Source organism: Hyaena hyaena, unplaced genomic scaffold, assembly GCF_003009895.1.
Source record: "Hyaena hyaena isolate Hyena2069 unplaced genomic scaffold, ASM300989v1 scaffold_38, whole genome shotgun sequence".
Lineage (NCBI taxonomy): Eukaryota > Metazoa > Chordata > Mammalia > Carnivora > Hyaenidae > Hyaena > Hyaena hyaena.
In genome coordinates this window covers 3,534,870-3,555,471 of record NW_024080670.1, presented here as the reverse complement: position 1 = coordinate 3,555,471, position 20,602 = coordinate 3,534,870, and the positions used below count along the sequence as shown (strand labels likewise).

General features: G+C 51.0%; 1 protein-coding gene across 2 annotated transcripts in view; it reads right to left on the bottom strand.

Moving 5' to 3' along the window:
• ZER1 (zyg-11 related cell cycle regulator) overlaps window positions 1–20,602 on the bottom strand; it is a 32,300-nt gene that overhangs the window by 5,521 nt on the left and 6,177 nt on the right. Inside the window, exons 2-13 of one of the 2 annotated variants that reach the window (XM_039229632.1) lie at window positions 14,784–15,037; window positions 12,551–12,701; window positions 11,885–12,321; window positions 11,403–11,579; window positions 10,421–10,535; window positions 10,112–10,258; window positions 9,603–9,776; window positions 4,952–5,167; window positions 3,962–4,003; window positions 3,691–3,810; window positions 1,797–1,912; window positions 1,292–1,480 (exon numbers count right to left, since the gene is read on the bottom strand). In XM_039229632.1, the coding sequence (XP_039085563.1) occupies window positions 1,292–1,480; window positions 1,797–1,912; window positions 3,691–3,810; window positions 3,962–4,003; window positions 4,952–5,167; window positions 9,603–9,776; window positions 10,112–10,258; window positions 10,421–10,535; window positions 11,403–11,579; window positions 11,885–12,321; window positions 12,551–12,701; window positions 14,784–14,941 (2,042 nt within the window). In that variant the 5' untranslated portion in view covers window positions 14,942–15,037. The remainder of the gene's footprint in view (window positions 1–1,291; window positions 1,481–1,796; window positions 1,913–3,690; window positions 3,811–3,961; window positions 4,004–4,951; window positions 5,168–9,602; window positions 9,777–10,111; window positions 10,259–10,420; window positions 10,536–11,402; window positions 11,580–11,884; window positions 12,322–12,550; window positions 12,702–14,783; window positions 15,038–20,602) is intronic. The other variant, XM_039229633.1, reaches the window with a different exon arrangement.

The following is a 20,602-nucleotide window of genomic DNA, read 5'->3' as shown; positions in this document are numbered from 1 at the left end:
GTAGGATACAATGGATACAGGGCCATCTCGCCTGTCAGTGCACTTCAGGCTCCACAAAGGGAGCTCCCTTGTGAGAGAGGTCAAGAGCACGGACGTGCACGGGAGGTAGGAGGGACGCAGATTAGGTGGTGTAGAAACAGAGCCCCTGGCAAGAAGGAAAGACCCAGTCTTGGGGGAGGCAGGGAGAAGTACCCTGAGAAACAGAAGTGTGACTGCACTTCTTAGAATGGCTTTTTTTTTTTTTTTTTTAATGTTTATTTACTTTTAAAAGGGCGGAGGAAGGGGGGTGGACAGAGGATCTGAAGTGGGCTCTGTGCTGACAGCAGAGAGCCCGATGTAGGGCTCGATCTCACAAACCATGAGATCATTACCTGAGCCAAAGTCAGACACTTAACCCACTAAGCCACCCAGACACCCCGACACTTCGTAGAATGGCCTTCTGTGGGCCCTATGGAGTCATGGTCCAGGGGCGCTTGGGGGGCTCAGCTGGTTAGGCCTCTGACTTCGGCTCAGGTCATGATCTCACTGTTCATGAGTTCAAACCCCGCATCGCTCTCTGTGCTGACAGCATGGAGCCTGGAGCCCGCTTCCAGTTCTGTGTCTCTCTTTCTCTCTGCCCCTCCCCTGCTCACGCTGTCTCTCAAAAATAAAGAAACATTAAAAAAAAATGTATGTGCAGACAGACCCCCTGGCCCAGTGATTCACTCCGTCTCTCCTTGGGAACGACAGCAACTGGAGCATTAGCAAGGCCACGAGCAGGCGCCCCTTCCTCCCAATGTGGGTTTTCAGCGTCAGCGTCAATCAGCGCAAGATGGCCCATCTGCACATTGAAAGTGACCGAGTCCCATCCCTTGTGGCTGGAAACTCAGTCACAAGCTAGGAAGACTTGATGCCCGCTGGACTGCACAGAATTAAATCCGTGCAGAGGGAAATTGCCGGAAGAGGGGGTCACAAGACTGTGAGGAGAGGTCCTTGCAGGGACCAAGCTCATGAATGGTTTCGGTTTTATTTCCTATTGTGAGTCTGTTATTTTCTCCTTTTTTCATCCCACAGACATGCATGTATCAAATGCCTGTAAACAGGAAGCTCTGGGTACACGCAGCTGCTGATGTGCATGAAACGTGCACAAAGCTGTATGGGTGCTATGTGTGCCGTGTGCTGTGCGTGGACCCCAGTGAGACCTGATGGCGACTAGAAGAAAGGCAAGCAGCTCTCACCAGACCTTGCTGGGAACGAGTGTCCTGTCTGCAAACGGTGCCCCCTCGCACAGCCACCCCTCCTCCCTCCGCACCTGTAATTGATATTTCTCCGTGAGTTGATGTCCCAGCTCTGGATGGCTGCCCACATGCGCTCCTCCACCTCCTCCCGCTGGGGTTCACAGATGCCCCACGCCTCGGGCCCGTCGAACATGATGTGGGAGAGGACGCCGCAGGCGTTATACGAAACCTCGATTCCGTCGGCTTTGCTCTCCAGCAGGTTGCTGCCCAGAAGAGAGAAAAATCCCTCTAAGTCCCTCTTCAGACACCAGCTGCTGGACCCCAGCTTACAAACCAGATGCCAGAGGTACTGCTGATTTATCCCTTATTATCTGTACGCAGATGACTTCTAAAAAATTAGGATCTGAGATCGCTTAAAATATAGCTACAAGAGGACCTCTTATGGAGGGTTGAAAGAAACCATCGGGGACATTTCTAACAGAAATCCAGGCTAAGACCAACTACTGCAACTCAAGCATAGATTAGAGCTCTGAGCATCCTGGCAGTCAAGGCAAAAAGGGAAAGGAAAGAAATACTAACCTGAAGACACTGATAAATTGGGAAGTCATTAGTTGGGGCCGCAGCTCCTTCACCTCTGCCACATTCCCCAAGAGTCCTAGCATATTCCGATGCAGTTCCTGCTTCTCTGGGAATTCCTGGCAAAATGAGAGCCATTGGGACCACATCAGTTAGTACTTAATTAGTGTCTGGTTTTGTTAACCTAGAAACTTGATGGGTATCTGTCTGGCCACTCCGACTTGACAAAGAGGGTGAGCAATATGCCCGTATGTCTTCTAAGGCACCTGGGACAGTGTTGGCCACATACTATATGGGATTAAAATGGTGGGGACTCCTTGCCACAAAATCAAAGGCTGAGCGGAGAGCTGACCTATAAAACTGCAAATAGAACAGACATGGTTCTATCTGCCAAAGCTCAAAATACAGTTTAAGGGAATCTTTGTAGAAACTAGAGCAAGAAAATACAGGATGAGTTTGTTTTATTTATTTGTTTAATAATGGCTACCATTTATTTATTGTTTTTAAAGTCAGCTCTATGCCCAATGTGGGGCTTGAATTCACAACCGTGAGATCAAGAGTCACATGCTCTACCGACTGAACCAGCCAGGCATCCCCAGGATGAGTTTTAATTTTTTTTTTAACATTTTATTTTTGAGAGACACAGAGCACAAGCAGGGGAGGGCAGAGAGAGGGAGACATAGAATCTGAAGCAGGCTCCAGGCTCTGAGCTGTCAGCACAGAGCCTGATGCAGAGCTCAAACCTACTAACTGTGAGTTCATAACTTGAGCTGAAGTCAGACGCTTAACTGACTGAGCCACCCAGGCGCCCCTGTTTTAAATTTTCTTTTTTAACATTTGTTTATTTTTGAGAGACAGAGAGACAGAGCATGAATAGGGGAGGGGCAGAGAGAGAGAGAGAGAGAGGGAGACACAGAATCGGAAGCAGGCTCCAGGCTCTGAGCTATTAGCACAGAGCCCGACGTGGGGCTCGAACTCACGAGCTGTGAGATCATGATCTGAGCTGAAGTCGGCCGCTTAACCGACTGAGCTACCCAGGCGCCCCACGGTGCCCCTGTTTTAAAAGAACATCCTGGGGCGCCTGGGTGGCTCAGTCAGTTGAGCGTCTGACTCTTGGTCTCAGCTCAGGCCTTGATCTCAGGGTCGTGAGTTCAGGCCCCACACTGGGCTCTGTGCTGGGTGTGAAGCATACTTAAAAAAAAAAAAAAGAAAAAAGAGGGGTGCCTGGATGGCTCCGTCGGTTAAGGGTCGGACTCTTGATTTCAGCTCAAGTCATGATCTCACGGTTCGTGGGATCAAGCCCTGTTTTGGGCTCCATGCTGACAGCACTGAGCCTGCTTGGGAGTCTCTCTTTCCCTCTCCCTCTGCCCTCCCCTGCTCATGTACAGTTTTCCTCTCTGTCTCTAAATAAATAAACTTAACAAAAAAAAAAAGAAAGATAAAAAGAAAGAAAGATGGAAAAAAAAAGACCATCCTACTGGTGGTGCCTGGCTGGCTCAGTAGCTAGAGTGTGCAACTCTTGATCTCGGGGTTGTGAGTTCAAGCCCCAGGCTGAGTGTAGTGATTACTTAAAATTACAATCTGAGTAAACAAATATAAAATAAAATAAAATAAAATAAAATAAAATGCCATCTACTGGACAGAATTCTGTCCAGCTGACTCCCCAGTGGTCCCCAGCCAGACTGTGGGCAGCCCAGAAATTGCTGCGAAGAAGGACAGGGCTGGGTTTTCCCTTGGAGGGAGGCTCTAAGAGAGAGGGTGGGCCTGAGAGTCAGCCCTTCCCCAGGAACTGTGGGGAGAGGGGCTGCTGACAGATGGGGCTGGTGAGAAGCTTGGGGACGGGCCAGCGGTCACGTGGGTGGCCAGGGAGGCCGCTGCCGCTGGAGACGGGCAGTACCTTCAGGCAGTCCAGGAAGAGCTTCATGCCGTTGAAGTTGAGGAACATCTCACAGTTGTCGGGCGTCTCGTCCGTGATGTTCCACAGGGCGCTCCAGGAGAACTCCATCACCTGGTCACACTGAAGGCAAGGGAGGGCTCAGCACAGCCCGCCTGGAGGGCCCCACAGGCTGCGGGGGTCCCCCTGACGAAATATAGGTCTCCTCCAGGGGCAGACCGTCCCCTCGTGGGCTAGGGGAAGGGCAGAGTAGCTTCATGAAAACTTGACTTACTATCTTGTCCAGCAGCTTCTTCTGAATCAGCTTCAGCATGGTCTGTGGGCAGAGAAGAGAACTTGCAGGGGACCAGGGCTCGAGAGCTACCGTGTCCCCCCCCAAGACAGAGAGAGAGTCAGCACAGCAGTTCTCTTCCTGGCGGATGCTTCCAGACAAGACCAGATTCGCCTGTCTGCTCTGAAGAAGTGCGACCCACAGGCTTGGGCTCTGGCGGCAGGAGGCCTGGGGGCCAGTCCTGGCTTGACCTCAATCCCCCATGTGGCCCTGGCCTCTGTGGGCTCTGGCCTAGCCAGCCGTAAAGTAAGATGGGAGACTGCATGTTCCTGCTTCATTCTTTCCTCCCGCTCTTGAGCAAACACTGATCTCCCAGGCGCCACACTAGGAAGTGCTGGGGCTGTCATGACGCAGGAAGGGACAAGCATGTGCCTTTCCCCACAGAATCACAACCCAGCGGGGAGGCCACATGACACAGACAGTCCCTCAGATGCTTATTTCACCCCAGTGAGAAAGACCCAACAGGAGGGGCGCCTGGGTGCCTTAGTCGGTTAAGCGTCCGACTTTCGCTTAGGTCATGATCTCGCGGTTCGTGGGTTCGGGCCCCGCGTCGGGCTCTGTGCTGACTGCCAGCTCAGAGCCTGGAGCCTGTTTCAGTCTGTGACTCCCTCTCTCTCTGACCCTCCCCTGCTCACGCTGTCTCTCTCTCTCTCCTAGAAATAAATAAAAAAACATTTAAAAAAAAAGAAAGACCCCACAGGGGACTTGGTCTGAGGGGCCAGGAGTGGCTTGGACAGTGGGATCAAATGGATGGATGGAGAGAGAAGGTGCCAGAGTGTTCCAGATGGAGGAAACGTCCAGGGACATAAGCCACATTCACGGTTAGGAGACTCGTCCTTGGGTCTGGCTGGCCTAGCTAGGGAAGAGGAAGGGGGGCGGGCAGGTGGGAGGGAGGGAGGGAGGTGGGGGTAGGCGCAGGCCGCGGGCACGCACCACAACAAAGCCCATCTTGCCCACAGCCTCCTTGTGGTCGTTGTCCACCTGGCAGACCAGGGCGTTGCACAGGTGCACGGCGATTCGCTGGATCGACTCGTCCTGCCGCGTGGGGTTGAGGATGCTGAGCAGCAGCTCGTTGACGCGGCGGTACTGGAATTCCAGCTCCTCGGGGATGCTGAAGTTGCAGAGAGTCAGGCAGCAGTTCCGCTGGACCTGGGGCCGGGCCGGGAGACAAGCAAGGCGCAGTCAGGGTCACACTCCAGGGGCTCCAGGGCTCCGTAAGAGGTGTGGGGCCAGCCCGAGCCGTGCTGGTCCGGAAGGCTTTCTCAAAGAGGAGACTATGGGGCTTTTTTTCTTTTTTAACATTAAAAAAAAAAAAAAAAAAGCCAAACCCATGAAATATACTCTTCGTACAGAAGAGGGCATAATAAAGCACAAACGTATAGATGCTTTAGAAGCATTTATGAAGCAAACAAGCCTTCTAACAACCGTGTAACCACCACCTGGGTCAGGAAACAACAGTGTCAGCACCCGGAAATCCCCACAGGTCCCTTTCCTGATCAGAACCCCCCCTCCCCACCAGAGGGAAGTTCTATTCCTGCATTTCTGTTTGGGGCATTCTCCAGCATCCTGCTTATGTTCGTTCAACCGTAGGTTGGCCAGATCAACGGTGTTGTCGTAAGTGGCTGAAAAGCATTCATTCTTCCGCTGCAGCCTGGCACTTCGATTTATTCGTCCACGCCACTGTGGGCGGACATCTGAGGGGGGCTTCAGGGTTCGGCCACCTCAATGTCTGGTGCATGCGTCCCGGCATCCGCGCACACGGGCTTCTCCAGGACACAGGCGCAGGGGCGGGGCTCCGGGGCCACACCACGTGCACGTCTTCAACTTTACCAGGTAACACCAGACTGTCTGCCAACGCCCTGAACCAGTTCACAGAGCCACCGGCAGAGCAGGAGACCTCAAGCTGCTCGACCTCTTCTATTTCTTTCTGTGTTGTCTGTGGGCCTTTTTTTTTTTTTTTTTTAAGTATTTGCAGTGCATTTGCCTATGATTGGCTTCCATCATCCTTTCTCATGAGATTTTGGGAGATCGTCATACTTTATTAGTTACGTAACTTAGAGGGTACCACCCTTAGTTAACTCTTTGTCTTTTTTACCCCCAAATACACATCTCGTTCTTAATTTGAGAAAAAATTTATTTTTAATTACGACAGCAATAGTCACTATAAAAAGTTCAAATAGGGGGCGCCTTGGTGGCTTAGTCGGTTAAGTGTCCGACTTTCGCTTAGGTCATGATCTCGCGGTTCGTGGGTTCAAGCCCCGCATCGGGCTCTGTGCTGACTGGCAGCTCAGAGCCTGGAGCCTGTTTCAGTCTGTGACTTCCTCTCTCTCTGACCCTCCCCTGCTCACGCTGTCTCTCTCTCTCCTAGAAATAAATAAAACATTAAAAAAAAAAATTAAAAAAAAAAAAGTTCAAATAGTACTCTTTGGGCAAAAAGTTAAAGGCTCTCCCTTTATTCCCCAGAAGTTACCACTGTTAAAAGTTTTGAGCACGTCCTTCTAGATTTTTCTATCACGCAAATACAAATATATATTTGGGGGAGAGGAGAGGCAAAAAAGGTATTATACATATTGGCCCAAAACTTCTCCTCACATATCAACATGCACTGGACATCTTTCTACATTAGGGCATACAGATTGACCATAATGTCCCAGTGTGTGGGTGGACTGTATGATACTTTTCTAGGTCTCTATTGCTAACATTCTGGTTTCCTCTAAAAACATCTCAACTGTGGAATACCTAGACCTAAAGATAAATGCACTTACATTTTTGGCAAATTCTGCTGGTTGCCCTCCCAAAAGGTTGTACGGTACATACCTCACCAGGGGGAAACATGCAGAAGTGCTCCTTCCTGGCCTTTGTCAATGTTGGGGATCATTGGTCTCTTGAGATGATATCTTATTATTTTAATTTTCATGCTTTGATAGAGTTTATTAATTTGGGAGTCTTTGACTAGCATTTTTGTCAAAAAAAAAAAGACACCCCTTGGACCTGATTATAAAAATCAATCTAGTGTTATATTTATTCCTAGGTATTTTATGGCTTTTGGTGCAAGTATAAATGGGATCGATTCCTTGATTTCTCTTTCTGTTGCTTCATTGTTGGTGTATAGGAATGCAACCGATTTCTGTGCATTGATTTTATATCTTGCAACTTTGCTGAATTCATGGATCAGTGTAGCAGTTTTTTGGTGGAATATTTTGGGTTTTCCACATAGGGTATCATATTGTCTGTGCAGAGTGAAAGTTTGACTTCCTCTTGGCCGATTTGGACGCCTTTTATTTCTTTGTGTTGTCTGCTTGCTGAGGCTAAGACTTCCAAATAACAGTGGTGAGAGCAGACATCCCTGTCTTGTTCCTGACCTTATGGGGAAAGCTCTCGGTTTCTCTAAAATCAATCTCAGTGTGTAAGTTGCTCTCAAGTCTGGGGTAGGCAGGCAGTGGGAAAGCGGACCTTCTCATCTCTGGAGAGGCTGCATCACCACCATAGCCTTTCTGGAGGATAACTTGAGAATACATCCCAGATGCTTTAAAAATACACCTACCCATTGTCCCAGCAAGTCCCAGTCACGTATTATAAGGATGATCCATTAAGCATGGTCAGCAAAGCCTTATTTGATTTGGCAAAAAATGAAAAAGCAACCAAACTGTTCATCCATGGGCGCTGATTCAGTACCTGCAGCCCAGACATTCGGGGCCAGCCTGTCCTGCTACTCTGTGGGCAGGGCCTGGCCACCACCTCCCAGCTCTAGCACAATCGGCACCAGAGGGGCCTTCCCTGAATGAGGACGCTGAACACCCTTCGGGCACGAACGATTACAAAACAATGGTTAAACCTGGCTGTGGGGAGGAGGAGAGCTGGCCTGTGAACTTCCACTTCGCAGCTGACACATTTTCATAGTACGCGTGACCCTCGAACCACTCGAGGGCTAGGGGCCCCCGAGCCCCCCACCCCTGGCTGCCGCACAGCTGCAAATCCACATATACCTTCTGACTCCCCCCAGAACTTCACCACTAATAGCCTACTGCCGACCAAAAGCCCTAGTGATAACATTAACTGTGGATTAACACACATTTTGCACATTGCGTGCTCTATATCCTGTAGTGCTACAGTACGGTAAGCTAGAGAAAAGAAAATGTTAGTAAGAAAATCATAAGGGGAGGGGGGGCACCCGGGTGGCTCAGTCGGTTAAGCAATGGACTTCTTGATTTCGGCTCAGGTCATGATCTCACGGTTTATAAGGTCGAGCCCCACATCAGGCTCTGAGCTGAGCAGTGTGGAGCCTGCTTGGGATTCTCTTTCTGCCCCTCCCCGGCTTGTGCGACCCAAAGCGCACATGTGCGGTCTCACCAAAAATAAAAACACTTTTAAAAAAGAAGTTTCGATGGGGCGCCTGGGTGGCTTAGTCGGTTAAGCGTCCGACTTTCGCTTGGGTCATGATCTCGCGGTTCGTGGGTTCGAGCCCCGCGTCGGGCTCTGTGCTGACTGCCAGCTCAGAGCCTGGAGCCTGTTTCAGAGTCTGTCACTCCCTCTCTCTCTGACCCTCCCCTGCTCACGCTGTCTCTCTCTCTCCCTCTCCTAGAAATAAATAAAAATTTAAAAAAAAAAAAAAAGTTTCGGAAAAAAAAAAAAAAGAAAGCAAATCATGAGAGAAAATACACTAACAGTACTGTACTGTCTTTGCCAAAATTGGCATGTAAGTGGGCCTGCACAGTGGAAACCGGTGTTGTTCAAAGGTCAGCTGTGCTTGAACATGTTTGTTTTCTAAGCATTAGGTGTCTTAATTTTGTGAGCAGAAAAGAAACATTGTTTAAGAAATTCCCTTGTAAAAATGTTTGTGGATTATGGGAATGTTCACATGCGGAAGACACTGTTAAAATAAAAATCCACATTATACAAACAGTAAGTGCAGAATGATCCCCTTTACTAAATAAACACGCACAGGCTAAATCCTGAACAACAAGTACTCAACATCAACTGTGGCTATTCTGGGTGGTGGGATTATGGGTGTTTTTTTTTTTCTTTATATCCGTAATTATAACCTTTCTACAGTAAAAAGTTTCGTTATTTTTTTTTAAAGAAATATATACTCTTTAAAAGTAAGCGGTACACCCAGTGTGGGGCTTGAACTCACGACCCTGAGATCAAGAGTCACATGCTCTACTGACTAAGCCAGCCAGGTGCCCCCATAGTTTTGTTACTTCTATAATAAAAGCAGCTCTTGGGGGGAAAAATACCCCCAGCAAAGTGTTATGAAGGGCTGAGGAGTCAGCATGAGCGGAGGCCCAGGGGCAGATGAGGGTCCCTGGGTGGCGGGTGGCAGTGGGTTACGGACTGATCAGGTGGGGTTGGGTTATGGGGCCCTGAACGCCAGGTCCCAGAGTTTGGGAGGGATGCCGTGGGTAAGAGGGCTGGCCGGGGGGCGGGGGGGAGCGCAGGCAGTGCACAGCCAGGCAAAACAGGGTGAGAGCAAGCATGGCCCTTGAGGGACTGCAAGCCGGCTGGTGAGGCTGGGGCACGCGGAGAGCAGGGAGGGGGGCGGCTGCGCCAGAGCATGCGGGGCTGTCACGGGTAGGGGGCTCACCGTCACCTCCTGGTAGGACTCCATGCCATTCAGCACCACCTGGATGACCTGCCGGCGCAGCCTGATGCTCTGCTCGGAGCGGTACTCGGAATTGGTCAGGTAGAAGAGGGCAGCGCTGCCCGTGACTTGAATGTTCTTGTCATACTTGTGGCACTTGAGGGCCGTGATGACCAGCTGTGTGAAGACAGGGTACGGGCCTGGGTTGGCGAGTCCTGTTAAAGCTGTGTAGGGCCATGCCTAGGGCTCTGCAGGAGGGGCAGATGGGTCGTCTGGGGTGCAGCTTACCCCTATCCTGTTCTCTGAGAGAAGGGAGGGTTGGGGGCAGAAACCAGGGCGACCCTGCGGTGCCGGGGCTGGGGCTCGGGGAGGGGGGTAGGACTGCCGGTGTCCTGGGGATGAGGGGGACGAGCAGAGGGGGGACGGGGGCTCTGGGGACATGGCTAGCCGAGTCCACGACCTGCCAGGCGGGGATGGACCGGAGACCGAGGACCCCCGGGGCCAGGGCTGACCTTCAGGGCCCGCAGAAGCTGGTTGCAGCGCTCGATGCGTGCGATGTCAAAAAGCAGGTTGATGGCCCGTGAGGTGATCTCAGGCCTGTGCTCCGTGTAGGCCTCGATGGCATTCAGCACCTGCTCCTCATTTTTGTCACCACTTACCTGGGAACGGAACGTGCTCAGAGCCACTGGAAGAGGCCAAGCGGTAGGATCCTCGGATCCCAGCTCCGCCCCTAGCCCCAGGGCAGACACCCTGGGGTCCCCAGCCCACCCCTCCCCTCCCCCCAGGGCTCCCTACTCCTCCCCTCCCCCACTCCCTCTCACTTTGTAGGCGGGAATGTGTGTGAGGCGGCACAGGGAGGTCTCGAAGAGCCCAAGGAACTGCAGTGGCCTCTTCAGGGCCCGGAAAGGCATGATGCTGCTCTTGGAAGGCTCAATGCTGGGGGAAGAGCGTGCCGGGGTCAGTGGCCCGTGGACCGGGGCTGCCCTGCGATTAGAAGGGCTTCTCCCTGGGGGTGGCTAGCCATTTACTTGGGGCCCTCTTCTAGGCCCTCCAGCCTCATCTTTTTTTTTTTTTTTCCTTTTTAAGGGCAAGGAACATAGACGCTCCCCCCCCCCCAAAAGGAAGGGTGGCAAGGTCACGTTGTATAACATGTGGGGCGGGAGATACTGCTGCGGCCACCTCTGGGAAATAGCATCTGCCATTCTGGTGAGGATGTGCCACCCTTTGGTTCTACCGACAGTCATGAAGCGACATGCCCATCAGGCAAACCCCGCTGAAGTATGGCTGAGGGTAGGGATTACAGCCAATTACGGCCGGAGGGGTTTGAATCCGATCTCTCAACCAACCAAGCCAGGAAGACACCTATCTGCTGTGACACCTAATGTGCGGTGGACACTGCCGGCCGTCTTAACGCCCCCACCCTGCCCTATCCAGTCTGAGTGTCCCAATTTCCCGTTCGCTCCTCAAGCTTGCGCCTTCCAGCCTTTACATATGCTATTCCCTCTGCTGGAACACCTTTCCTCTGGCAGCCTTAGACAGAGCTTTTAGGACGGCGTGGATGCCATTCCTCCTTTTTCCTTCCTCCTTCCTGATCTTCAGGGCAACCCCACAGCCCTGTGCCTCTCTTATCACCGTCCTAGTAATGACTCATCTGTCCCCACTAGCTCACACAGATTCGAGAGGGCAGGGTCTGATTCGTTTCTTTATCTCCAGCACCCGGCACAGGCCTCGGCAGAAGGGCACTCGGTAAATGCTTGCTGAATGACAGACACCCGCCGGCAACCATGGCAGGTGGGTCCCCACCTAGTCTGCCCTGCCTCCTCGTCCATCTTGGAGATGCTGCAGTTCTCCAGGATCATGTGGCCAGAGATGTCCAGGGACATCAGGTTCCCCAGCTTTTGCACAAAGAGGCTCAGCACCTTGCGAGTCAGCTTGAACTTGTAGTAGCTGGAGAGGCGGTCTCGGGAGATGTCCAGGTGTCTGGAGGTTGGAGCGGGGGCCACAGGTCAGAGCCGGACACAGGTCGGGGCCGCCTCGGAGACCCCTGCTCCTGCGGCCCGTGGCAGGGGAGGGGCCAGCCCTGCCGCAGCTGCTCCAGGGCATTCTGGGAGAAAGCCTGCTGGGCCCCAGAAGCCCTGAGGCAGCCAGAACACTGGGTTTAAGGAAGGGGACGGTCTCTTCCATCCCCACTTCCGGCCCCACTGCGGGGGCTCACGGAAGCTCGCGGGCCTGCCAGCACCCCCCTCCCCACCCACGCCCCGGTGAGCTCTGGGTCAGCAGCTCACCGCAGCTTGTGCAGCTGGACGATGACCCGGATGTGGTCATCCGACAGGTCCATGTTGTAGAGCACGAGGGACACCAGGCTGTCTTTCCACTGGGTGAGGAAGGCCGCGTCACTCGTCTGGATGCCCGAGAGGTCCAAGGCCGCCAGTGAGTTGAGCGGCCGTAGCAGGGACTCCACAGGGACCCCGTCGATCATGCGGCCCAAGTTGAGGAAGCGTAGGCGGCTGAAGCCCTCAAAGGTGAAGTCCTTGACCAGCACCTGGCAGGTGGGGTTGACGAGGCACTCGTCTTCACAGCCCCCTGGGTTCTCCTCCTCGTAGAAGATGTTTGCACAGCCGAAGAGGCTCAAGGATACCAAGGTGTGGCTAAAGCTCCTCAGCGTCTGGAGGCTCTTGGCGGACAGCTTCTCACAGTTGGTCAGGTAGAGCTCTACCAGGTCCTGGGAGCAGGCACAGCTGCGTCACCAGCACAGCCCTCCCGGCCCCAGGCCTGGCCCCAGACGGCAGCTGAGCTTAGGGACGGGGGGGGGGGCGTGGGGGGGGCGGCGGACGAGGCGGGGGGCGCACTGGATCCTAGTGCTGGAGGCGTGCGGCCCCGCCCCGGCTCACGGGTCATCCAGAGCCAGCCTCCCCGCGGCCATCCCCGCTGGCTGGCACAGCGGGTCTCACCTGCTTGCGGATGGCCTCTAGGTCCTGGTCCTGTACCAGGTCCTCACGGAGGTGGATGCGGGTGAGGCGGGTGCTGCGGGGGTCGGAGAAAAGGCTGAAGAAGCTCTCGTGTGGCTCAAAGTTGCAGGCGGCGTTGACCAGCTCCACATACCTGGGAAGGAGCAAAGCCTGGTTTGCGGGGGCGGGGGGGGTGGGCAGGGACCCGCGTTCTCCCTTCAAGGCTCAGCACCAGCCCTCCCGCTCCTATAGCTTCCTTCATCACCGGTCAGCAACTCCGTCTCCTCCATCCCCTGCCCCTCTTTCTTTCCTTTTATTGATTTTTTTTTTTTTTTAAGTAGGCTTCACACCCAGTGCAGGGCCCAATGTGGGGCCCAGTGTAAGGCTTGGGCTGGGACCCTGAGATCAAGACCTGAGCGGAGATCAAGAGTTGGACACTTGGGGCACCAGGGCAGCTCAGTCAGTTAGGTCTCTGACTCTTGATCTCGGATCAGGTCATGGTTTCGCAGTCATGAGATCGATCCTCTGTGCTGACAGCACAGAGCCTGCTTGGGATTCTCCCTCTCTCCCTCTCTCTGTCCCTCCCCTGTTTATGCATATGTATGCGCACTCTCTCTCAAAATAAATAAATTAAAAAAAAAAAAGATTCAGATGCTTAACACACTAAGCCACTCAAGCCCACACCCCCCCCCCCCCCCACCCCCCCCCCCCCCCCCCCCCCCCCCGCCTTTCTAACTGTACCTACTTGGATCGTGAACACCCTGCAGGTAAGATAAAGAGTGGCCCCAGGCACCAGGAGTGCAAAGGTGATGAAGGGGCCTCTTATCAACAGCCAATTCTAAGCTCTTCCCCCCAAAACCCTACACATCTACAACAAACATACACATCCACACTGCTCATCTTTAAGCCAACTTCTGGTTCCTTGGTCAGCCCCTCCCAGGATGCTTTCCAACAGGCAGCTGAAGCCAAGGAGTTTAAGGATCCCAACCAGGTCCAGGGCGACACTCATAAAACCCTGCTGAGATGCCAGCTAACACAGGAATCTTGGTCTGGTGGAAAAGGCTTTGAGTCGAATACTCTGGAATCTAAATCCTGGCCTGGCTGTTCACTACGTGGGCAACCTCACACGAGTCATGGGACTTCCCCAGCATTCAGTTTCATCTGTAAGATGGACATAACTCTGGTCTGCAAAGCACCCAAGCAAGTGCCTGACCCACGTCAGATGCTCAGAACATGACTATAGATTGGCCTCTGTCCTCAGGTCACATACAAGTTCCAATCTTTTTTTTTTTTTTTTTTAAGGTTTTATTTTTAAGTAATCCCAACATGCAACGTGGGGCTCAAACTCACAACCCTGAGATCAAGAGTCGCACGCTCCACTGACCGAGCCAGCCAGGTGCACCCACAAGTTCCTGCTTTTATCTGCAACTGTTTGGCCTACCAATTTCTCTTCTGGGCACTGAGACTCAATGCATATCTTGCTGTTAGCAACCTCTAATGGTGGGGAGTCCTTGGAGGGTCCACGTAAAGATTTTCTTTTTTTTTTTAAGTTCATTGAGACAGAGAGGGTGCGCGTGCGCACACACACACACCCATGAGTGGGGGAGGAGCAGAGAGAGGAAGAGAGAGAATCCCAGACAGACTCTAAACTCTCAGCACAGAGCCCAATGCGGGGCTGCAACTCATGAACCGTGAGATCACGACCTGAGATGAAATCAAGAGTTGGATGTTTAACCAACGGAGCCACCCAGGAGCCGCCCTCCCCCCCCATAAAGATTTTCTGAACGATTCAATTCCCAGTCGTGGACTCATTACTTGTGTACCAGTGGGTAAACCTGTGTGTGTCCATGCGTACACAGACGTGTCTGCAGGCACAGGCAAGCGCACACACACGGAACGGCCCAGAACTCCTGCGCGTCTCTGCAGTTTCTATGCCCTCTCATAGCTGTAACACACACCTGCAGGTACCTACCCAAGCACACCCCGTGTGTGTCCACATGCCCATTCCTTCACGTGCACACTCCTCCATGCACTTACCAGCGTGTACACATACAACTTTATGGTTATGACATACCAGTGTTCTCCTGGTTCGCCCACAGATATCCGAGTGCACGCACACCACCTCACACATCCGCGTCCCTAGCCGCATCCCTGTGCAGGGCACGCGATGGTCCCAGGGCCTCCACATGCACTTGCACTAAGACTCATGCCCGCGCCCCAGCCCCCGCCCACTCACTCGTTGACAAGTCGGTCGCAGATCTCGCTGGGCAGGAAGATGTCCGGATGTAGCCGCACAGTCTCCTTGTCCAGCAGGTAGCCCAAGGTGCCATCCAGGTTGCGCAAGCAGAAGTCAGTGCAGAGGGCCATCAGGGACTCGGGGGTGTCGGACGCCATGCTGGGGACAGGTGGGGGGGAGCCACTCCACGACAGGAGCCCCTAGGGGCAGCAGTGACTCCCCGGCACTCACAGGGTCATTGGCAGAACCACAGCCTGTGGAACAGGAAGAAGCTACGTGAGCCAAACATAAGAGCCAGAACCACCGGCCTCCCTGTGTCCACTCTCTGAGTAGGGAAACTGAGGCCCCGGATGTGACACTCAAATTAGCAGTTGGGCAGAGGCATGCCCCAGGGCTCCTGATTCCTTGCCTGCTCGCTCTGCGATGCCACTATGTGTGATTTACCTGCAAAGAACAGGGGGCTTTGTCCAAGCATCTGTGTGCCTTCACAAGTCTGCAGGCAGACATGCATGTGTTGGGGACTCAGCGCTTGAGTGAGGATAACGGGGGCTTTTGTTAATAGCTACACTGAGGTGTCCCTTACTATGTAACCTAACCTATAAATAGCTGTCACTGTGTGAGCATTTAGTATATGCCAAGGTTTTATAAAAGACACGTTGTCACCAAATGTTATCGTATATGACTAAAAATGCAGGTTCTGGCGCGCCTGGGTGGCTCAGTCGGTTAAGTGTCTAACTCTCGATCTCAGCTCAGATCTTGATCTCGGATGGTGAGTTCAAGCCCCATGTTGGGCTCATGCTGGGTGTGGAGCCTATTTAAAAAAAAAATAAGGGGTGCCTGGGTGGCTCAGTCGGTTGAGCCTCCGACTTCAGCTCAGGTCATGATCTCACGGTCTGTGGGTTTGAGCCCCGCGTCGGGCCCTGTGCTGACTGCCAGCTCAGAGCCTGGAGCCTGTTTCAGATTCTGTGTCTCCCTCTCTCTCTGACCCTCCCCTGCTCATGCTGCCTCTCTCTCTCAGAAATAAATATAATATTAAAAAAAAAAACTTTAAGAAAATGAACGAAAGGGCTCCTCCCGAGAGAAGTGGAAATATATGTTCCCATAAAAAATTGTACATTAATGTTTTCACAGCGGTATTATTCGTAAAAGCCCCAAAGTGGAAACAATACAAATGTCCATCAAGCGATGCAGGGATAAACAAAAACGGTCTATCCATACAATGGGATATTATTCAGTCATAAAAGGGATGAGGTATTGGCACCTGCTATACCATGGATGGATCTGGAAAACATGGTGCTGAGTGAAAGAGGCCAGACACAAAAGGCCATATATTGTATGGTTCCATTTATATGAAGTGTCTGGCCAGAATATACAAACTTGTGGAGACGGAAGTACATCAGTGGTTGCCTAGGGCTGGGAGGTTGTAAGGAAATGGGGTGTGATGGCTAATGGGTATGGGGTTTCTTCTGGGGTGATAAAAATACCCTAAAATTGATTGTGATGATAGTCACACCATTCCGAATATACTAAAAACCACTGAATCATCTCCGTTAAATGGGTGAACTGTAGAGTATAGGAATGGTAGCTCAATAAAGCTGTTATTAAAAACCTAAAATTCCCTACTATCTTCATGACCTTGAGGTAGGTAAAAATTCCTTAAGTAGGGTCATAAGGGGAGAAAAAAAAGATAAACCAATCTGCACTAAAGGGGAGAAACTTGTTCATACATATCCAAAAATTAATCTGAGGTGAACCACAGGTGTATATGTGAAGGGTAAAACAATAAGGCTTCTAGAGGGAAACACAGGAATCTATCTTATGATTTCAGCGTAGGCCATCATTTCTTAAATAGGTCACACACACACACACAGAAAAAAATCCAGAAACCATATATAGAAATAAATGGTACTGCCTAAAAATGTTGAGACTCTGTTCATCAAAAGATATCATTAAGAAAGAGAAAGGGCAGGGGCACCTGGGTGCTCAGTCGGTTAAATGTCCGATTTCAGCTCAGATCATGATCTCATAGCTCATGAGTTTGAGCCGTGTGTCAGGCTCTGTGCTGACAGCTCAGAGCCTGAAGCCTGCTTTGGGTTCTGTATCTCCCTCTCTCTCTCTGCCCCTCATCTGCTCACATGCTGTTTCTCTCTTTCAAAATGAATAAAACATTAAAAAAGCTAAAAAAAAAAAAAAAGATAGAGAAAGGGCAAGCCACAGCCTAGAAAATATTTCCAATGATATATCCAACAAAGCACTCATATTCAGAATACATAAACAACTTCTACAAATCATTTTTTAATTTTTTATTTTATTATTATTTTTTTAATGTTTTATTTATTTCTAGGAGAGAGAGAGAGAGACAGCGTGAGCAGGGGAGGGTCAGAGAGAGAGGGGGTCACAGACTGAAACAGGCTCCAGGCTCTGAGCTGGCAGTCAGCACGGAGCCTGACACCGGGCTCGAACCCACGAACCGCGAGATCATGACTTAAGCGAAAGTCGGACGCTTAACCGACTAAGCCATCCAGGCGCCCCTACAAATCATCTTTTTAAAGGATTTTTTTAAGCAATCTCTACATCCAACATGGGGCTCAAACTCACAACCTGAGATCAAGAGTCGCATGCTCCACTGACTGAGCCAGCCAGCGGCCCCAAAATCATTCTTTTAAAGGACATAGCATCCAACTGAAAAATGGGCAAAAGACTTGAACAGGTATTTCATAAGGGATAGAAAACATATGGAAACATACAGAAAAGGGCTCAGTCTCATTAGAGTCTGTAAAACCACAATGAGATACCATTTCCCACCCACCACAATGGCTCAACTGGAAACAGCAATGCAGGCACTACTTAACCTGTTCTGTCGTGAAGATGGGAGAGGATGTCACCCACACTGGTGGTGGGAGTGTAAATTGGGTGAATTGACAGTATAGTGGAATACTGTATGACGCTATTTACCAAAGCGGAACACGCACATATGTTGAATGGTCAGCAATTCTACCCTTAGATACACACCCAAAGGTGCACGTATAAATGTTCCCCCAAACACACAGACCAGAAAGTTCACAGCGGTATTATTCAGAAGAGCCAAAACCAGAGAAGAATCTGAATGTCCCTGACATTAGAATGAATAATTATGGTATAATCACCAATGAAATACTAATGGTAACGAGAACGCACAAACTATCGTTAACACGACAGCTTGGATGAACCCCCAATGTTTAGAGAAAGGAGTCAGATACAAGAAAGCATATATCATATCATATCATATCACATCATATCAAAATCTGGGGTGCCTGGGTGGCTCAGTCAGTTGAGTGTCTGACTCTTTTTTTTTTTTTTTTAATATTTTTATTGATTTCTAGGAGAGAGAGAGAGAGAGAGAGAGAGAGCGTGAGCAGGGGAGGGTCAGAGAGAGGGAGTCACAGACCGAAACAGGCTCCAGGCTCTGAGCTGGCAGTCAGCACAGAGCCTGACGCGGGGCTCGAACCCACAAACCGCGAGATCATGACCTAAGCGAAAGTCGGACGCTTAACCGACTAAGCCACCCAGGCGCCCCGAGTGTCTGACTCTTGATTTCAGCTCAGGTCATGATACCAGGGTCATGGGACCAAGCCCCACTTCGGACTCCATGCCAAGCGTGAAGTCTGCTTGAGATTCTCTCTCTCTTTCTCCCCCTCTGTCTCTCTCTCCCAGCTTGCAAGTGCATGCTCTCTCTAAAATAAAAAATAAAATAAAATAAAATATAAAATAAAATAAAAAAATAAAATAAAATAAAATAAAATAATAAAATAGGGGCACCTGGGTGGCTCTGACATGTGATTTCGGCCCCGGTCACCATCCCAGGGTTGCAGGATTGAGCCCTATGTCGGGCTTTAGGCTGAGCATGGACACTGCCTAAGATTCTCCCTCCCTCCTCCTCTGCCCCTCCCCCACCTCGAACTTGTGCCCCCCCAAAATAAAAGTTAATAAAATTAATTTTAAAAATACAGAGGGGCGCCTGGGGGGCTCAGTCAGTTAAGTGTTCTACTCTTGGTTTCAACTCAGGTCATGATCTCAGTCTGTGGGTCTGAGCCCCATGTCAGGCTCCATGCTGTTGGTACAGAATCTGTTTGGGATTTTCTCTCTCCCTCTCTCTGCTCCTCTCCTGCTCGCTCGCCCTCTCTCTCTGTCTCAAAATAAATAAATAAATAATCCGTCAAAAAAACAAAAAAAAAATCTGTTCTGTGGTGGTAGAAGTCAGGATTGCAGTTACTTTGGGGATCTGGCTGGGTGCTGAGAAGCTTCTAGTCCCTTATCTGAGTGCTGGACATACATATTCACTTTGTGAGTATTTGGGAGTTGTGTATCATGATGTGTGATTTTTAAAAATGTAAATTACAGGGGTGCCTGGGTGGCTCAGGTCATGATCTCACAGTCATGGGACAGAGCCCTGGGTCAGGCTCCGCGCTGACAGTGTGGAGCCTGTCTGGGATTCTCTCTCTCCCTCTCTCTCTGGCCCTCCCCCAGCTCTCTCTTACACAATAAATAAATAAATGCATAATTCAATAAAAGTTAAGAAAATAGCCTAGACACCAAAGAGGTCAACATTTAGAAGGGACTGGAGTTCCATTAAGTGATGGTCTGAGAGTGTCTCTCTTCAGCCACAAGTGACTGAGAGAGTATGAAAACTGAACCTTCACATGCAACTTGAGTGAACAAAATAGAAAACAGTCAACCACTTATAGAACCGAGCAACATCAGGAATTAATCCCCAACCATCCTTCCAACAGAGTCTAAATCGGAAAGAGGGAGAAATAGGCAAAATGAACCCATGATTAGACAGTGGCTGGGGGGCCTCTGGGACAGGAAATTCATCAAACTGTCCACTCACACTTTCCAGGCCTCCTTTGCCCTACCTAGGTTACGCTTCAAAAGTCTTTTTTGTTTTTGATTTTTGCTTTTGTTGTTTTGACGTGCAGACTCTGTGGGCAGGTCTGTTTCAACCCACTTCTACAATGCACTGTAAATTACCTAACCTCTCTGGACCTCAGTTTACTCATCTGGAAAATGGGGATAATAATCCCCACTTCACAAGACTGTTGGGAGTAAATGAGATGTTGGGGAAATGCTTAGTCTCAGGCTTGATGAGACCAAGTATAGAATAAACGGTGGTTATGATCCCATCTTGCAGATGAGAAAACTTGAGCTCAGAGAGGCTACTCTGTCCAAATTGGGATTTGAATCTGGTTTCCTGGACTCCATCATATTTCTCCTTGGAGAACTCTCAGGGGGTTCAGGGCCCACCACTTCCCCTGGCTTTCTGGAGCCCTCATGTCCCTATCTGAGCCTTCTGGGCTGCTCCAGAAATCCAGTGGGCAGCCACAGAGCCCTGTGCCCTCAGGAATCGCAAGGTCTAAGTTCTGGCACCACCACTAACTGGCGACAGTGCTTTGAGGGCTCTGGAGTCAGGGCTGCCCAGCTTCAAGTCCCAGCCCTGCTGCTTAAGAGCAGGTGCATTTGGTGAACAAGGGTCTTCACCCCTCTGTGCCTCAGGTTCTCCTCTAAAACGGGGAGCACTATGCGAAGATAACAGAGAGTATCAAGAGATACCAGCGTGGCACGTGATACTTACGAGGCAACTACTCAATAAGAAGCAGCTATTATTACTATCATCGTTGTCACCATCATCACTGTCCTGACTCACCTGCCCTGAGCCCCAACACAGCAGAGTCTGCCCCTCCCCAGTTCAAGGTCTGTGCTCCCCAGGCCTGGGTCCCTTGCCACAAGGCCTGTGGTGCCAGCTGTCCCACTGGCCGTGTGCCACCCTGGAGGGAAGGCAC